Genomic DNA, 20,344 nt, shown 5'->3' on the forward strand with positions numbered 1-20,344 from the left:
TGAACCCCAATTCAGACGGTGAAATCCTTGTATCTGCTTTATTAACATCCACAATCTCTACACTTGGTCCAAATTGCAGCTGCCAGAGTCCTCAGAGGATCTAAGAGGTTTGATCACATAACACCTGTCCTGACGGTTCTAAGAAAAGAGGCCCAAGAGCACGACTCAGAAGGGAGATGTAAAAACAGTAAAGAGTCTTTACTTAGAAAAACAAGGATACAAAAATCTAAGCAGGCAAACAAAGTACAAAGGAACGGGCTGAGGCAAAATCCAAAAAATACGATCAGGATCAAAGGAGCAAAGAACAGAGCGCTGGAGAGCTAAGGCACATGGCACAAAGACAATCTGGCAGATGAGTAGGGGTGAGCTGGGGTATACACCGATCAGCCACAACATTAAAACCACCTGCCTAATATTGTGTAGGTCCCCCTCCTGCTGCTAAAACAGACCCATCAGGGCAGGGACACAGGACCTCTGGGGGTGTCCTTTGGTGTCTGGCACCAGGACCTTGGCAGCAGATCCTTTGGGTCCTGCGGGTTGTGGGGTGGGGCATCCACAGTCAGACTTATTCTAGTGCATCTTGAGAATGCACAATCGGATTAGGATGTGGGGAGTTTGGAGGTTGTGTCAACGCCTTTGGCTCTTTGTCATGTTTCTCGAGTGTTCCTAAGTGTTGTTTGCGGTGTGACAGGGAGCACTGAGATGACTTGTTGTAAATATGCACAATACAAATAAAATTGAATTGAATTGAATTGAATTGAATTGAATTGAATTGAATTGAATTGAATTGAATTGAATTGAATTGTCCTGCTGGGGGAGGCGGCGGTTGTCTGAGAGTGCTGGTAGCACAGGGAGGTGTGTTTGGTCTGGAACATTACTGAGGTGAGTTTTCAAAGTAACATCAATATGAAGCCAGGACACGAGCAGGAGATTTAATTGTAACGAGGTGATCAGTGTCAGTCACTTCAGCTGTCAGCGGTTTTAATGTGGTGGCTGATTGGTGTAAATACTGCGGTGCTGAATTTATTGTGGCTCCAGGTGAGCAAAGAGGTGCAGAAGATCAAGTAATGCAGCATGTAGGGAGGCAGGACAGGTGACTAAACCATATCACATGACGTCTTTAGATGCAGTACAAATAAGTGCTGATGCCAAAATCCTTCTTTGGAGTCTGTTCATACATTTCCAATCTTATCATTCCACACACCCCCTCACATTTACACTGTGATTTTACTGTTGCTCTTGCTATGCTGGTTATTGAACTGTTTCTGGGTTTAACAAAATCTTTTACGAGTAGAACATTTGACCACTGAGCGTCTCTTCTTTGGAATAGACTTTCAACAGATATTCAGGATACAAGCCAGAGCCTGGATTTGAGATTTAAATAGCCCCTGATAGTTTTATAACCTGGGACATCACCAACTGATTACTTCTTTGACAAGCAGTTAACCCAGGTCTGTTCAGCGGTGATATGAACTTTAAATTCAAACTCCTAACCTCACTTCTGCTGTGATATTGACATTTCTACCTGTATGTTTGGCACTCTGCCTGCATGTGCATTTTAAACTCTGTCTGACGCTTATGAAGTGGGCAGAGATTCTTTGGGCGACGTGTACTTTGAATGAACTGAGGATGAAGTTGAAGTTGTTCATGATTTGTTGGTAAATGACAAATTTGCTCAAACAAATATGTAAATGTATGCAATAAACAGTACAGTTATTTAAAGGTATGTTTGTGCAGCTTTGAGTGGAGCTGCTACTGCATAGTTCAGAAGCTGTCAACCTGAAGGTCAGGACCTCTCTCAGAGCTCACAAGATGAATCTAATGGAGCCTTGACATAATTACTGAGACATTTTTTTGCTACATAGATTCATACATTAGTATGATTGCTCTGTATGCTGGTGAATTTTACCTCTTCAAGACAATGATCAAAATAAAACAATCAGAGGACTAGAGGAGACAAGTAGTCTTTAGTTGAGCTCACAACATATAGTGACACTGCTTCACTCTCAGGGTTCAGGGTGAGACAGGGTTAGAAGCCACTGCCCTGGACAGACAATAACTCAGCTAAACTAGGCTAGTCTCACTGGTTTACATACCTTGCTCTAAAAAATCATTTACCATTGGTACACAGGAAGAATCCTGAGACACTGAAGTTCTCTTTCACTGCATACATCCGTTTAACAATTAGCTTCCACTAACTCTCAAAGCAGCCTACTTTGCTATGTGACTTAAAGACTTCAAACACAGACGGCATCTCTCAGTCAAACCAGTAACCAATAAATTCAACGCACAGACTGAGAAACAGGTGGATAGACTGGAAAAGCAAAAAGGTGAGAATAGATGTGTGTGTGTGTGTGTCTGCGTGTGTGTGTGTGAACTTTCATTCAGACAGAGAAAGGAACAGTATGTGCCACGAGGTTAGGTGTTGAGATGAAAGAGGAAGAAGAAGAAAAAAAAAACCCTCTGAAGTCTCTCGTCTTCCTATCCTGCCCTGAGAGCATCCTGCTCGTCGGGCCCTGCAGCAGGAGAAGGGCCGACAATGAAATGAGGCAGGACCAGAAGACGTCCTGACTGCTCCAGGAGTTTGTCCCGCCAAGTTTATTCTGTTCCACTTTTCTGTGGAAATATGTTGCTTTTGGCTGTTATCCTTTCTTTTGCTCTTCCCTCTTTTTGTCTGTATATTTCTCCTCCTCTCCTCTCCTCTCCTCTCCTCTCCTCTCCTCTCCTCTCCTCTCCTCTCCTCTCCTCTCCTCTCCTCTCCTGACATTTAGAAATCTCCCACCAAAAAGCCTTTCCATGCTCCCCTTCTTTATTTTCAATTCTATCACCCTTGTTCTGATTTCCTGGCAGTCTCCGCTGTCAACATTAGCATTAAAGCCAGCATTAGCCCTCCGCTGTGTGCTCTTTTTTCTGGCCTCCATTTTCCAGCTCAGCATCTGGGCGTAGATAATATGAGAACACCGTCACCTTATCTCCTCAGAAATGACACACTGGACTCACGCCGTGTCAAACGGTGCTTCGTCCTGCTCCTATCTGATCCCCAGACGGAAAATAAAAAACTGCCCTGCTGAGCCCTGAGTGTTAGACGCAGCCACGAATCTTTAATGGAATGTGTGAGTGTGTGTGTGTACGTGCGGTGTGCGCAGCTGAAATCTTCCAATCTTTGTCAGTTTTCACTGGCAGCATTAGTATAATGAAGGAAGTGCAGAGATAAACTGTCAGTGGATTTTTCTGTGACTACAGTAGGAGGCCAAAGTCTGTCAAAGGTGCAGCCTCACATGACTTATGAGTCATTTTGGCGTCGAATTTGATTACACTGTTGAACTTTATATTTTTGTCATTCAAGTGGCAAAAAAAAATGTAATAAATGTCAAGACAGTTATTCCAGTGGCCCTCCTCTCCCCTCCTACCTGTGAGCACAGGTCCTGGGGCTTCCCTCCCATGCCGTGAGGCATCTCCCGGCAGCGCGTGGACAGGTTGAGGATGGCGGTGGCGGCCATGTGGGCGGCCTCCATGTCGTGACTGTAGTCAAAGCTGCTCTTGCTGCAGGTGCTGCTGGCGCTGCTACCCCCACCCCCTCCTCCTCCTCCCGTACCCCCTCCGCCTCCTCCGCAGCTCAGGCTACTGCTGCTACTGCTGGGAGCGTAGGTGCTGGTGGTGCTGCTGGCGGAGCTGGAGTTCTTGCAGTAACGTTTGGCTGTGGGACACAATCAATCAATCAATCAATCAATCAATCAATCAATCAATCAATCAATCAATCAATCAATCAGGCTATATTCATGCAGCACTTTTCATACAAATAAACTGTAAAACAAGCAACAAACAATAAAACCAATACCCCACCACTCCCCCCATAAACGATTATGTCATAAATAAAGGACTCAATAAAAACAGGGACTGAGAAACTATAATAAATAGAAATAGAAAAATGTGAAAGATGGATAAAATTGAATAAAATGCATGAATAAATAGACAAAATAAAATAAATAAAAATCCATTAAAAGCCAGCCTAAATAGATCTCAGGTTTGTTTATAAAAATATCAACATTCTCTGCAGCCTCCAGGACTTCAGGAAGGCTGTTACAGAGAGAATAAACATAATAAAAAAGAATGTCTCTCCTTGGGTTTTTATTTTGACAATTGAAAATTCAGGTTACTTAAGACATGTTTATCCATCAGTGTATCCCTGAATAAATTCTGTGTATTTTAGCGTGTTATATGTATGGTTTAAGTTATACGCTACAAACCTGTCACAAAGTTATAGATTTCAGGATTTTTAAGAGACTATTTTAAGAAAATTGATTTTCCTGGAAGTCTTTTCTCATTGTGAAAACACAGCCTTGGAAAAATCACTTTCACTTTCCACCAAATATTCTTGCAACCCTCCTGAGATGCGTTTGCTTGATACATCTCTCTGAATTATTTTAAAGTTGTGTGTGTGCACCTGCGAGCTTGCTTGAACAACAATTAGTGGGGTAATATGGCAAAATAAATAAATAAATAAAAAAAAGACATCATGGGAATGTCAAGAAATCAACATTTTATCTTGTTCTAAAACAGTACCGTCATATCCTTTTGGGGAGGTGTCCCTTTGTCCATGAACTTTGGGTGCGATGGCCCGCTTCCCGTACACTTGGTGGTTGTTGCTGCCGTCGAAGGCGCTGTAGTCGAAGCTGGTCTTGGAGTACTTCTCCAGCTCCTTGGCCAGGTTGGAGCGGGGCGTGCTGGTGGAAACATTGTTCTTGTAACCATACTGTGGATAGTCCAGTTGTTTGACAAAGCACATAGGCCTGGAAAATAAATGACGAGGGGGTGGAAGTTGGACCGAGGCACTCAACATTGCCCAGGGGAAGGAGAGGATACTTTGGTTTGGTTAAAAAATGGGCAGACTGAAGGGAAGAGGGGAAGGAGCAGATACTAATACTCCAGGATTAGAGCATGGAGGATGATGCTGGAAGATGGAGAGGTGACTACTGTGCAAGGCATCTCTTTTATATGCCATCGCATGGATGTTTTCATGCTCTGTCTTTAAAAAAACTTAACTCTGCTACAAGTATTTTTCAAGCGTAGACAGTAAAAAAGAGGCCAAATTGAATTTACGCATTTCTTTTATTACTCTACCATACTTTTGATATGCTTTTATCATCTGATATGCATTTATAGCCTCAATCTAAGACCAGGAAGAAATGAAATGTAAGATCTTGCACTGCTGATGTTCGGTTAGATATAAATATAAAATTTACAATTACTTATGACTTTTCATCATAGCATTTCCATGACTATCAAAGAAACACTCATTCAAAAAGCTCTGCTTTCGCTATGATAAATGAGGCCTATTTTGTTAAAATCTTGTAAAGCGGTTTGCCTTCAGTGGTGAGCAGAGATATGAACATGCAGTTTCTTGGATGTATTCTCAGGGGACAGAAAACATAAACATAAAACAAAAAGGGGAGATGTCAAACCTCAATTACAGAATGTGAGAAAAAGAACAACACATTTCAACATGACATGAGCATTTTATTGTTTAAATCAGTGCATCCTGTCACAAAAGCCACATTTGATTACTGTTTCAGTGAATAACCAACCTATTTTTCATCCACAGTGTTCCTGAATTTCATTTAACAAGTTGTGTATGAAAGTGTGGAGTGAATACTACCTTAAGACTCGGTCAGAGGCCTGGTTGGACTTCGGGCCGTCACAGCTCTGGTGCTTCTCCTGGGCTTTGGCCAGCTTCTCGGCTGCAGCAATGGGACATCCTGACAGACTGAAATGAGAAAGCAACATAAATGGCACTGTGGAACACACATTTTGATAGGTGAAAATGTTACATTGAACGCACATGCTGTAAAATGTTTGGCTTGTTTGAGTGCTTGTCAGCCAGTCTGCCAGGCTGAAAACAGCGAGTGCACATCTGCCTGACAGCCAGTCAATCGCAATGTTCACCAGTCTGAAAGTACCTGACGACGGTTCAGAAAGTCTCCGCTTAAAATGCAAATTCATTAATTTTCATTACTTTTAACACTTTAGAAAACAACACAATTGGGAACAGCTTGCATGTTTCTGGTTGAACAGCCTAAAATAACTCTCAGAATAGATATTCCCATATGGACAAATGTGCATTTTATGTGCATTCTGCAGCTTGTTTACTTCAAACACCTGCTGACAAGACACTCGCACTCACACACACTCAGGATGTACACGTAAAGTATGCTCCAATAGAATTATGTCTGTAAAACTTCCTCTTGACAACAACTGACCAAATATGACAAAAGTTCATGTTGTTATCCTTAACCCCTATTATTCTCCATCCAGTCTGTCAACTGCAGTGTGTCGGGGAGCGGTGAAAAAATTATCTTTGACAATGGCCTGAAGCCAGTATAGAGTTGTGTTCATGAGCACCTGCCAGCAGACGCGCGTGAATGTGTGCAGGAATAAGAGTGTGTATCAGGTGGCAAAGTGTGAAGTAGTATATGGAGGTTTATATCAGCTCTTTCTAGTAAAAGTGAAAGTTTACTGTGCGTGCCCATGTGCGTGCCTATTTTGCGCAGCAGCCGTGTCACTGAGCACAGCGTGGAGGCATTCTGGTCCTCCCAGGTCTGCACCTCTCCTGTCACCCTGGCTGAGTGGCAGAAAGGTGCTAATGGCTGCTGCTATGCCTGACTCCCTGAGCATCTGCTGTGGGTGACACTCCTCTTTCACTGTCACCTCGCCCCGTCTGACAGCAGTGGCAAGAGCGCCCCGCTATTTTAGTTTCTCCCTCCAAACCTACACCTGATAGATGCCTTTTTTTTTTTGTTGCCATGAGCTGATAAATGATTTATGCTGCTGAAGGTGTGAATTTCTGCATTCTAATCAGTCTTGGTTGAACTATGGGATTGTTAAGCAGCTGAATTACTTTGTGTCCTACTAGCCAACATTATAAGGAAGACTGTAGTTATCCACACATAAATCTAACATGCTGGTGAAATAAAAAGAAGGGGTTTAACAAAAATTAAATAAAAAAATTAAGTAAAAGAAAAAAACAACTGACTTAAAAAATAATCCACGGAAAAATTATGAACCAAAAAAAAAAGTCCCACAGAAAAACAGGAGGGTTTAACACGAACACTGCAACTGAACACATGGGCTGTGCTCTTACCTTCTGTGAGAGTTTCTGTTGCTATTGACATGGCCGCGTCCCGTGCAGCCAGGCGTAGGACACTTAAGAACATTCTCATACATTGCCACAACTTCGCACAGACAGGAGATAGGAGTGAAAGACAGGGAAGGTTAGGAGCCCCTTACAATCACGCATGAGCTCTATTAGTGTGTGAGGAGCTTGGCATTATAAACATCATTAAGAAATGAGCCTGTGTGAACCCAAATGACCTCTTCTTCATTTTAATGAACACTAGTTTGAAAGGGCAGGCAAGGTTTCCCACCATATTGCTTCCACTTATCCAGCTCTTTCAAATTAGTATTCATGGAATAGGGACAGTCATGAATAAAAAGATGTCATTTAAGTTTAACAGGACAAAGCCAGTAAGAGACAGGGGTGGAAGTAAATTTTTGGGCATGCCAAGAGCAGAGCAACCAACAGCTAACAATCATGCAAAACACAAGCTTGAAAATCAATGGAAGAAGCAGACGGATGGAATACAGTTCCTCGATCGAGTGTGCTTTGTTATCATCCACATGTTGTTAGGGTAGAGAGTGCAGTCTTCAATACCGTTTACCATTAAAACAGTCCATAACTGTCTCAGATCCCCTCGGCAACCAGCCAATTAGATTAATGATCTATGGATGTCCGAGAGGAGCCGTCAGAGCACTGCAGGCGGGGGCGAGAGGAAGGGTCGTCTCGACACCAGTGGCATGCAGGGCCAAACCCCATCGGCATCAGCTTCATCATTATCACCCCCTTAAACTTTAACCCCTCATCATCCTCCTTCCCCTACATACTAATTGGTGTTCGGTGCAGGTAATTGGACAAAGTCTGCCACCTCAACATGCCACAAGCCAATACATTATGCATATCTCAGTTTTGCCCTGCCCTCTGCGGAGAGACAGATAGAATGGTTGGAAATTAAAGCACTGGGCCTGATTCAGTGGGCACAAATAGAACTAGAGATATTAACTATGTAGCTCCAAATACCTTGTGTCTTACAGAGGTAAATCACTTTAAAGACAAAAACAAGGACTCCCTGATTGAATATTTTAATATTCTACAGAAAGGACCTACAATGAGCAAACAGCAATGGGAATTAATGAATTTGAGATCTAATTTAATAGTCATTTTTCACAAGGAAGAGTCTGGCTGCACTGTGTGATTTCCCAATTAAATGAAGCCGCTGTATTAATAATACATCGTCCATTCAGCACAGCAAATGTGTTAATAGGGGGGAGAGACTTACCCATAACTGAGTCTGCCTTGCAGGTAGACACACATGTGACATGTACTCATATTTACCTTTGAAGTGGTGAAGCGAGGAGGCTACATAAGGCTGCTGACCACTTAAAACTGACCTAAAACATGGTGACTTGCTGCTCAATGGCTGATGAATATGGGACCTCCTGATAACCTTTCAACAACCACAGCAAGATTGTGTGTTTCACTCTCAAGTAACCTTTTGTAGTTGGGGACGAAGGGCTGAAGATGATGCCTCTTTTTGGGATTCAAAGTATCGTGTACAGCATTAGTAGTATCATTTCCCCCAAAAGTCAGACCGACACAAGTGAGGAACAGGAGGAGGAACAGACATCATATTCCAAAATCTCCAGTGACAATCAATTCAAGACCATTCCAAATTCCATTTTGGGGCTCTTGATCCCAGCCAAGGTCAACTACTCTGCATCATTTCACATTTCTGGGCGAGAAGGCTACATCTCAGGTTAAGAACCTTTGTGTGGGCGGCACTCTGCAGAACAAGAGTCGTCTGTGACACCGCTGGTCTTTACAAGCCAGGCTTTAATGGTAACTAATTTCTTTGCCATTGTTAAAACCCTCTTTTATTTTGATTGCAGTCTGGGTCATGGCAGATCATAACATGATTTTCACGCTGCGGTTAATGAATCGTGTAAAGGGGCTTTTATTGAGAAGTTTGCACAAGGTGAATGAGACTAAATAGCCAGGGTGAAAGGGAAAACTCACTTTTCATTCAAGGCTAATGTTTATTGCCACTTCACTTGATCTGTGGCTTAGAGATATGACACTGCCTTTCTATTCAACAGAACGTAATTGAGCAAGGAATACAAATAAATGAATGGGGTTTATGGCATGGGTGACTAAAGCACGCTCAGTTTCACCGAGGTCTGCGAGCATTTCCAAGTTTTCTAAAAAAAAAATTATATATTAACATAAAAAGACAAAAATTAATAAGATACCAGAGCATGGCATTTAACCTTTCCTTTTCAGCAATATACACACTCACAAACCATGCTGCAAAAAAGCATGCAGTCCATACAGTATATCCCCTACAATGACGAAAACAACAACATGGAATGGGGTATCATATGCTCTCAATCACTGTCAGTCAATGGAGCTGGTTAGAAGGTGTCATGCAGTCAAGTAAATAAATAATTGACAGCTCCAGACCATCCCACTAATCACGGCATTGCCACTGTTAGCACATTACCAAGGCCTCATTTCCCACTTCATCACCACGGCACTCAAGGCAGGCAATCAGCAAGCAAAACCATGGCCCCGTGCAAAAGGTCACAAAAGAAGTGCAGCTGCAGCCCATCTGACCCTCACTATAGCCTGCACTGAAATATCAAACACAGTCTAACCACAACAGCAAGTATACAGCACACAGAACGAGCCAGAAACAGCAGTGATCACGGGGAACATGCTGATTCCTGAACATCAAAGAACATCAAGGACACGGCTGGGTAAACAAATGAAACTAGTGTTTGACTGGTGTGTGACTGATATGCTTACTTTCTGGTGGAACCCTGTCTTTGTGCGGACAGCCGGACAGGCTTCGATGGTGAGGGTACAGGCCCGTCACGTGACCTGTGCCATCGCAGCCCGGCGTCGGACACCGACTTTCCTTCTTGTCTGCACGTGAAGCGTCTGTGAGCGGAAATAGTGAGTAGAAGTATATAGAGGTTATTACATATACCAGCATGCTGGAATGCTGCACTGCTTCCTTGTGCCAACAAACTAACACATTTGGGGATAGCACTATAGCAGGCACCTTACGTCAGTTGCAACTAAGAAACATATCATCCAGATGTCAAGTAAGTAATCAGGGAGTTAAAAACAGCAAAGGTGATTAACAGAAAGCATATGGCATAAAAATAGGAAGACGCATATGTTGAAGCAATGCAAATCTGCATCGCTTTTTAAATTTTAAATATATCAGTCTATCCAGGCTATTGCCAAGAATGTAATTTCTGCTGGGGATGAATCACTTCATGATGCTATTTTTGAATGAGAAAAGACTGCAGACACTGATTCCATTGCACATCTTAAAAAAGATAATTTAATATGTTTTTATTTCGTCAATATTCCCTTAAAAGGATGCAAGAATTAAAAATCCTATTAAATATTTAATAAGGAAGTGCTATATTAAAGAAATGTAAATATAACAATGTTAATTCCATCAATGAAACGTACGACACAAAACATTAATTGCCGACCTTTTGTCAACGACAAAAATGAAACTAATACTTAAAGGCATAAACTGTGTTTTACACTTCTCATCAGTGAATGAAAGTGTAACTGAGTGACCCGCAGCGTCTGTGAAATCACACACTGCAGCTCCTGGTTAGTCAAAGGTTCCTCTGTCACCAAGTAAGAAGTAACAGGTAGAGCTACATGAATCATCTTCTGAAGGACGTTGACCCTCTGTAGTGAAGGGAACAGTTAGCAGTGATGTGCTAATGCTAGGTGAGCCGGTCAGAGACAGCAGTTCAACGGTTAGAAATGATGATTGGATTTACTGACAAGAGACTGATGTATCACTGCAAACCTTTAACACCAATTTCATGATAGATGAGAATAACCACAGTAAGAGTACACACAGATTGCAACAGCTGTGGCCTCAAAATGCTTAGAAGATATAAAAATACAGTCTAACTTCAAAATACATGCACTTGCATTGTTTTGGCAACAGGCCACAGGTTTTTAACAGAGAAGTGGCTTCACTTTGTAATAAACTAAATGTGTGATGAAAGTCTGGCACACTGTTACTCATACATGTTTTTTTTTCAGTTGGACAGCATGCAGCGGTGTTGGAAACATTTTGATTTGTTCAACCCTCTCCTACACACCTATGTCATAAAACTCACCTGCAAAGAGTTCCTAAATGCAAAAATTACTTTTCAGACGTTACTTTTCAGTTGTTTATGACTTTAGCAAAAGAAACTCTGGTTTCATGCGAGTCCAACAAATTAACTTCCTTGACAATCGAAACCAATCAAATTTGAAGGTAAGTGGCTTTCTTGTTATTTACAGGGCATTGTTTATGGCTGTATTTATTTGTAGAGTTAGAATGGAGACTGACAAGGACAAAGATGCAGTAATTGGCTTGCTGACAGATCTTTTGATCATCAAGTTTGTTTACTGTAATGAAATTGTGAAGAAAAATATTACAACTTTTTGTTAGCGACCTTCAACAAAGTGTTTCATCTTCCGGTTTAGATTCAATCAAAATTGTATCACTCTTTCTTCATTAAAACCTCTCCAAGCTTCACATGACAGTTTGTTGAGCTGAGTATGACAACGATGGTTCATAAAGCAAACGCACACACAAAACACACACACACACACACACACACACACACACACACACACCGGATGAGATTGTCTTTCCCTTCCAAAACCTGGATCTCCTATTTCTTCCAAACCCAGATCAGATATGGTTACCACCAAAAAGCAGCGATGCCAAGCTGTGCCAACTGGCATTGTTTGTGGAAATGCAACCGTCCACCTTTAAAATACTTTGACTCTCAAACAAGGTCAAGGATTCCTCTTACTGTAAATATGCAATTACTCCTCCACATTACCATTTAAGAAGTTACAGCCTATAATTTATTTTCATAGCAGAGTTTAGGGAGGTTGAAAACATATCAAATTGTTGAATCAGAATGAAACCATGTGGGTGATAGAAATCTTTACCAGAAATTTGTATTAGGAGAGTAGATGGGAGGGGCTATTATCTCACAGAAACACAGACCACTGATTAAACTTTCAAAGGCCTGTGTAACATAGTAGCTCCAACTGAGGCGCTTGCTTGCAAACCAAAATAAACCCAGTGGTTGTGGAGTAAAAGCAAAGAGTAGATTAATCAAGTGAAGGTTCAAGGAGGGTTCAAAAAGGACAAAATTGGGAGGTGACATAGAACACGCCTCATTTTACAGTTATCAAACAAAATGCATGTGTCATTCATTAGGGGGAAAAAAAGCATCTCATTATCATCTGTGATTGCCATCCATCTATGTCACGTTGGAGCCAGACGAGTTTTGCTATGTCATGTCTGGTTCTTCTGTCTGGCACCAGCACAATAAAGGCTGGGAAATTTCATGTTGATAAGGAACTTTGTCTGCATGTTCAAAGTGGCCTCTTTATAATGGCATCTTTTGGGGCACATTATTACATTCACTGTTAATGTTGGAACAGTACATTGGAAATAATTCTCATACACATGGACGCACGTGTATACAGACATGATGCCCATGCGTTCTGCTTGCCACACTTCTATTTCAGAGAGTGGAGGCAGCCAAGTGGAAGGCATATTAGAAAGCAGGGGATATTGATTGTGGCTGGGGACGGTCTGCGCTTTGCATAGCAAATGGCCCCCATTACCATACCATCTCTGGATAATTAATGTGCAGTCAGTGGGCCTGTCGTTCGTTATCGGTCATTCTGATACTGTTCAATTTTCATCTCAACCTCATGCTTCTCTTAGGGAGCAGGGCTCTTCTCCCCCTTCGCCCCTCCCTTGCCATGCTCTGTTTTATAAATCACACACAAGAACCCTGGTCAACGAGTGTCTGCCACTATCTTGCCTGAGGAAAGATGTTATCGTGATGCAACTGTCTTGTGTCCTCTTATTATTCCAACATTAGCCAGACACAGAGGCCATGGAAGGCTCTTGAAATTAGCATTTGTGTGGCATTTAAGTTGCAGTATAAACCTGCTGTGAGTTGTGTGGCATTTAAGGTGTAATATCATCCTGCTGTGAGTTAGCATGCTCTTATTTGTTACTCTCATCTGATATCTTCCTTAAGGGAGGAAATAATTTAACCTAGTTAAGTCTGGATATTGTTGCAGTAAAAGATATGATGAGAAGAATTAAAGACAGGGGTTTGCAATCAGACCACTGTGAATGCCAATGCAATTTTTATGTGTCTGTAACATTACTCTGTGTACAAGCAGGTTCAGTACACTGTGTAACAATTACCACTGATGGAGTACTGCAGTTAGTCTATGTAATGTGTGACTAGTCAGATGTGTGTATTTGTCTGTCTAGGAAATCAGTAAGTATCAATGTGAGTGGTAGGTCATAAGCATCCTCAACAATTGTAAAAAAACGTCCTTGTTCCTTACAGAATGAATCTTTTCTAAAGGCATAAGGCCTCTATTTTGTAGTTTCTTCTCCCAAGTGTTTGCGCAGGTTTAAAAATAGGCAGCTTTACCCCAAGCTGCATCACAGGGATGAGATTTGCGGTCCTAACAGGCCGTGCAGATTGCCATTACTTATGCCTGACAAGCCTACCCTCTGATGTTTCCATGCTGGCCTATTTTAACAACATAAGCTGCTGCTGCCGCTCCCGCTGCTACCGAGATGCGAATTTCCAAATTGGCTGAAAAAGCTTGTCCTGGGGTTATAGTGAGGTTCCCAGAATGCATGTGGGCTGTCTAGTCTCCGGTACAGGATAGATAAAATACAGAGCCAAACATTGGCAGACAAACATTTTACCTGAGCTTGTTAAATGAGGTAAACATGTCTTTACTTGTGTAGATATGGTTTCAAATGGAATCTTGGTGTGTATCTGAGCGTGTCCGTGTTTCAAAGAGCCACTCACCTTTATGGTAGAAAGGCTTCTTCATACCATCGGGAAGCCGGGCTTTACGCTCAACACCGTAGCCATGCCTCGGGCCATGGTCTTCATGGGTATACCTCACTCCTTCTCTTCTGGCAGCCTCGGCTGCCATTTTATCCCGCATTGCCTTGGCGCGTTCTGACTCTAGTGCAATTGCCTTCTCTAAGAGGGACAGATTACCCTTTGTCATGTCAAACACCTCTTCTGATCGGTCCGATGTCACAGAGGCTGTGTCCTCATCAAAGTCCCGATGGTTGGTGTGATATCGGTCGTCCTGTGCACAACTGGAGAAGGCCTTGGAGCGTGGGCTCAGCTGCTCCTCGAGCTTCATGAGATTGTCCATGTCGGAATAATTCCTATCAAGTGTCCGTCTGTCGTCTTGGCTATTGTGGAAATCATAGCCATGATGCTGGGGCTGTTGATTGGGATCCCCGCATGAGAAATGATTTTGCTGGGATGGTCCATTGCGGTCAGTGGACTTTGTTTCACTTAGTTTCCGAGCCAGATCAAAGCATTGGTTCCGTAGGCACTCCAGACTGCTTAAACACACTTCCTCATCGCTGTTTTCTATTTGTCCATTACTGGTGGTCTTAATCTGTCCATTACCACCATTGTGTACATTTCCCCCATTGTGGACACAGTCAGCATCGTCCCTGTTCTCCGCTGTACTGTCGTCAAATTCCTGTCCATCTAAATTGTCAGACAACACTGCACCGTGGCCCTGTGCCAGCAGTTTAAGGGAGTCCACCGTCTCCCGAACTACATCACTGTCAACGTCCAAACTCAGATCGGCCCTCTGCGTTTCATCCCCTTCCCCCTCTTCCTCTTCCTCCTCTTCCTCCTCCTCTTCTTCTTCCTCCTCCTCTTCCTCTTCATCATCCTCATCCTCTTCCTCCTCTTCTTCATCCTCCTCCTCCTCCTCTTCATCCTCGGCACTATTAGAGGAGTTGCTGTTCATCTCCGATTCCGTCATAGCGCGGTTGGCGGCATCTTCAGCAATCTTTCCCAAGTTGAGGAGGGACTTGGCCACCAGTTCATCATAGTTTTCGTACTCATCGTTATTGTTGTCGTCCTTCTCTGTTGTCGGGCCCGATTTGGCATTGCTGCCGCCACCTCCACCATCACCCTCGCCCCCCTCGCCGTTGCTCATCTGATCGTCCTCTGTTGGAAAAAAAGAACAAACGTCTTGTAATTTCATTTCCGTCATTCTATTTTACTGGTAAATCAGATTTCTGGGCTTGGTCCATCTAAATTGGATAAGGAACTCTTTGCTTCCCCTAATAATTTACTTTGAGAGTCTTAACAGCAGCTTGTGTTCTGAATTGTGAATCAGCACAGGAAGTTAAATATAGTGGTTTGGGAAAGTTCCAGAGAAGCTGCTCTGGTAAATGAGAGTCTAGGAAACAAGGGACTATATCTCTGGCAAGTCTTATTTTTACCCTAATTCCCTAGATTTCTTAGGAAAAAGATATTCACAGGTCTTGTGATTTATAATATCACCAAAGGATTCTGTAAATAGTTGCAAATGAGATAACATTTTATTCATTGTTCAGCACAGTAAAATCAAAACACTATGAGGAAATCTTTGAATTAGAGAGAACATTTTTTACTAGAGAGTATAAAATCTGAGAGCTAATATGGTGTTCCATCTGTAACACGATGAACCCCAGTCAGTAGCTATTCATCGTTTGCTAGTGAAGTTCTTTTTTCATTCAATCATCAGTATCTTTAGAATTCCTTTCAGTGCCTAATTGATTCTGACAGACTGCAAAAGGTTACTGAACCTCTTCTGTCAGTAATTTCAAGCACTCACTCCTGGAGCACTTCCAATCTCTCCTTTCACATTTCCGCCCTGAGCCGCCAAGAGCACATCGCTCACATTGGCGTCACATTTGCCACTTACATTCCTGCAGAGAAAATGAACCCAAAGGCCCACACACACACACACATACACGCACACACACACGGATAATAAATAACAGTCTTCATCAGTTTTGGTGGGAATATGCAAATCACATGACAAACAATAATCATAAGAACAGAAAAAAAGGTAATTATTGGTGATGAAATACTAAATATTACGAGCTTCAAAGACTCTGGTATAAATTCGACTTACTACACATTTTAATATTTATTAAAAAATAAATGTGCACTACATAGTTTTTACATAAACACTCCTGTTCACATTCCTTCACACACACACACTGCACGCGCGCGCACACACACACACACACACACACACACACACACACACACTACAATCTAATGAGGGTAACACAGTATTGGTGCTTGGTGGGTGAGGGCTTTAGAGCGGGAAGAGGGAACAGTCACGAATGACCAGGCACATATTTTGACAGCGGAAGGCTTCTTACAGCAACCTCCTGCACCAGGGGTTTAATTTTTGATGGTATGAAACATGGCACAGGAAAGCAATTTGAAGCGCAATCAAGGTACACAAAAGGGATATGGAAGCGAAACAGATTATGGAGGGAACAGAGAGACTGCCCTGCCCTGAACTGGCGTTGGATTAGCTACAGAGATGTACATGCTACTGCCAAACACAGAGAAGCTCCACAAAGTCACCTACATTACATTAGGGAGATTGAGATCTGCCCAGCTACCATTCATTGGGGCTGAATGGGGACCATTGCATTCACGCATATGGATTTTTCTGCTTTTCTTAGGGAAAAAGGCAGCAGATTCATATGCTGTGAAGCCTTCTATTCCAATAAGGTAAACATCATAATGATTATTGAGCTAAGCAATGGCAAGGATTTGCAGAATTTATACTGGCAACAAGAACACAGTGTGGCATGCAAAGCACTTATTAAAAATACATGGTAATCAGCTACTACCCAAAGAAAAAAACGGCCGTTGACAGGCTGTAGAGACCGTGGCAACAGTCCACTGTCTCAGTGTTAAGGATAAGACCTCGGCTGTGGGCTCTAATGAACACCAGTCTGTAGAGATGTTTTCACATGTCTGCAAGAAAATAAGAGCATGGCTGCTGAGATGCCACATCAACACTTTGGGTGGGTAGAGCTACGCGCCAAACAGGGTTAACACACTCCTCTCTCAGAGCTTCACTCTTAATTGGACTTGAAGGCACTGTCAGGTCCAATCGTGATGCGGGGGTGCTAAGAAGAATCTGCTGGAGAGAAACCTGCCAGATCTGGTGTTGGGCACATCAGGGGGGGGGGAGAGGAGATAACATATGGGGCAGGAGTTTCTCAAATCCCAGTCCCAAAACAAGGTGGTATTTTTGTATCATGTCTTCAGGAAATGCATAATTAAACTAAGGCTTTGACTGGGAACAGCTCTGATATTTCTGAGATTTTAAATTTGTCAAGAAACCAGCAACTTAGAATCTTTGATGTTTAAAAAACAAAACAGAAAACTGATTTATCCGTAGTCTTTCTGCAGTGAGGAAAAAAAAAATCGTATCATGTAGGATGCAGCAATTTAGCATGACTTAGTTCTTTTAACACTCTGACAAAGGTCTTCTGGAGAAGGTTACACAATTTCAATGGGAAATAATTGCAAAAGAAGACCACGATGATTTCATCCATCACTTTGGATCATTCATCTGTAATTAGAAAAAGACCTGAATAGATAAATTGCATTTTTATTTACTTTTTTTATTTTATTTTTTTTTAAGGAGAACTCTGAAACAACAATTATGTAAAAAACAAGCTGATCTTTACAAATAATGTGGTGTCAATAAACTGCAAAGAAAATAATGAAATAAATAAATAACATAAACAAACCATGATAAAGAAATTACCAGTCGTGGTAGAAGTAAAGTTTCAGCCTCCTGGATTCAGTTGTTTAATGCAAAATGCATTCTGTGTTTAAGTATCAGGTTTAACCATCCTAAACAACTTGATTAATGCTGTCAAAAATGGAAATAAAAAACACAGACAGGGCTCCAGGCTGCAACCATTTTGAGAGTGTGCAAGTTAAAATTTCAAGTATTGCCAGTGCATGATGACCATGAAGCTGTTTTGTTGTTTAACCAGCGCAGACATCTACTGCTTTAAGTGGTGGAAAGTATAACTTTTTTTTCTTTTGTGGTTCTGTCAGTCTGTTCCTGCCTGATGCGTAAAACGAGCTGTTGTGCCGATGTGCGTTCCTCAACCAACAGAGAACTCAGACACCTGATGATCAGGCAAGTAGATACAGAGGGGTGAGCTTACAATGGCAGTAGCAGGGCTGCGAAATTTAATAACTTTCAATCACAAACATGATTTCAGCTTCTAACCACTATATCAAAACAACTGTCTACGGTCTTTACGTTTTAAAATGTGCTCTGCTCATAAAAGGCGTAGCGCACTTTTGTATGCTGTTTTCTCCGCTCATAGAAAACAGTGCATGTGGATAAAAGCAATTGGTTTCATCTTAGAAAATTCTGACTTAAGAAAACTATTTCACTCTTTTCAAACTAATTTTTGACACTGCAGCCACCCAGCAGCATCTACTGCAGCCTGCAATGTGAGGTGTTTAGGGAACATCAGTAAATGTGGGGTCCATCGATAAGCAGGTGTTGAGCTCGTGAGGCGTTTTGCCTGTGAGCAGGTTGGACGGGCTACTAACTAACAATGATGGTTGCACCAGTAAAGAAGCGAGACTAAAGCCTGGACAGACATGCAAATGTTGCATGAAATGCTTAAAGTTTTGAAAGTAGACTTTGATGTCTGTCTAGCCAGTTAGCAGGGAAAACAGCTAGCCTGGTGTTGTCTGAAGGTAGCAAAACACACATGAAGCACTTTCAATTATCCTGTAAAAACTTAGTTGGTCATTACCCCACCATAGAGCCTTAAGTTAGTGTTTTGTACTTTTCTTTTTTTTTGTACAGATTAAACAAACAAGATGGACCAGTTTGTTCTGAGTTTTAGAGGTGTGGGTTGGTGTTTTCTTGCCTTTGCTGTTTCCGCTCATTATTATTGTGCGCTGTTGGCCTCAAATTTACCGAACACGCATGAGAATGGCATCAATCTTCTCATCGAATTCTTACCAAGAATGTGAATGAGGGCATATCCTAAAATTTCAAACTATTCTTTTAAAATTCTGCTACATTGTTTGAATGGATTTCGTATATGATGATACAGTGCTCTCACCTTGCCCTTGATTCTGCTCTCCTTCCTCCTCCTCTCCTTCTTCATAGTCCACCTCCTCTACTGCTTCCTCCTCCTCCTCCCCCTCTTCTGCCTCCTCCACCCTCTCTTCGTCACCCTCCTCTTCCTCCTCTTGCTCCACCTCTACCTCCTCTTCTTCATCTTCATCTTCGCCCTCTCCTTCCCCTCTCTCCACCTCCCCTTCTTCGTGCTCCATTTGCTCCATGTTGTAGTCCATGTAGCCTTCAACCTCCTCCTCTTCCTCCTCCACTTCTCCCTCCTCTTCCTCCTCCTCTACTGTTCCTTCCTCCTCTTCCTCCTCCCTGTCATCCATCTCTTCGGTTCCATCTGTCTCGTAGCACTCCTCCATTGTGGAGTTGTCCATGTCATCAAGGTAAGTGCTCCTCTTGGGGGAGGTTTCCAAGGTTTGTCTGTCTAGACTCTTCCTCTTCTTGGCTAGAGGGCAGCCATACACACTGCAGAGAAGTGATAAAAGGGAAGCTGTTAGCCATTTGCTGTTAGTCTCACCTACCCATAAATGCTAATGTCATTTACAGACCTCTGTATTAAGATACTGTGGTTTACAAACTACATCTGAAAGTAATACAATGCTCACAGGAGCAAAGGAACAAGAGCTTCTCACTGCAACAAAAGTAATACCTCTCAAGTTCTTCTGCTGAGAAAAATTGCAAACTTTCCTTAAGAAACCTTAATTAGACATGTGCTCATTAACTTTTGTGGAATTATAATAAAATGCTCAGTTTCTTTTAGCAACAGTTACAGTAGGATCAAATATTTATCTTTGAATGAAACAAAGCAGAAGATTCAACATCAATTTGTTCCTCAGGCGAAAGAAAATCACTGTGCGTGCCCTGGAAACACTTTGTTCCAGACTGATATGCCCTTGTTCTGTAGTGAACCGAGTGCAGCAAAACACAACTGCCTGTCTGGAATTGACTGTAAGGGGGAAAAGACAACCTGTAGCCTGATTAATTGAATCTTGCCGAGGCACCTCGGGTTTTAATGTATTCTCTGGCTCCCCTCGGCAGCAGGGGGACAGATCCTAATCTGATAATCTGATAATCTGTGTATTTGCTCAGGCTATTGATCACAGGGGCTTAATCCATTTGATTCATCAACCCTCTGAGAGTCCCGAACTGCTACCTGACCCCCCCAATGCAAGCTGCATGTGTGTGATTTTA

General features: G+C 42.2%; 1 protein-coding gene across 1 annotated transcript in view; it reads right to left on the minus strand.

Annotated features, from left to right (window-relative positions):
• LOC103372698 (myelin transcription factor 1-like protein) overlaps positions 1-19,629 on the minus strand; it is a 39,856-nt gene extending 20,227 nt beyond the window's left edge. The window contains exons 1-7 of the mRNA XM_008302406.1: positions 19,146-19,629; positions 14,011-15,189; positions 9,917-10,051; positions 7,139-7,229; positions 5,657-5,764; positions 4,564-4,790; positions 3,411-3,697 (exon numbers count right to left, since the gene is read on the minus strand). Of these exons, the coding sequence (XP_008300628.1) occupies positions 3,411-3,697; positions 4,564-4,790; positions 5,657-5,764; positions 7,139-7,229; positions 9,917-10,051; positions 14,011-15,189; positions 19,146-19,527 (2,409 nt within the window). The 5' untranslated portion in view covers positions 19,528-19,629. The remainder of the gene's footprint in view (positions 1-3,410; positions 3,698-4,563; positions 4,791-5,656; positions 5,765-7,138; positions 7,230-9,916; positions 10,052-14,010; positions 15,190-19,145) is intronic.
• Between the last annotated feature and the right edge of the window lie 715 nt (positions 19,630-20,344).

This window comes from Stegastes partitus, unplaced genomic scaffold (assembly GCF_000690725.1).
Source record: "Stegastes partitus isolate 25-593 unplaced genomic scaffold, Stegastes_partitus-1.0.2 Scaffold36, whole genome shotgun sequence".
In the NCBI taxonomy this organism is placed as follows: Eukaryota; Metazoa; Chordata; class Actinopteri; family Pomacentridae; genus Stegastes; species Stegastes partitus.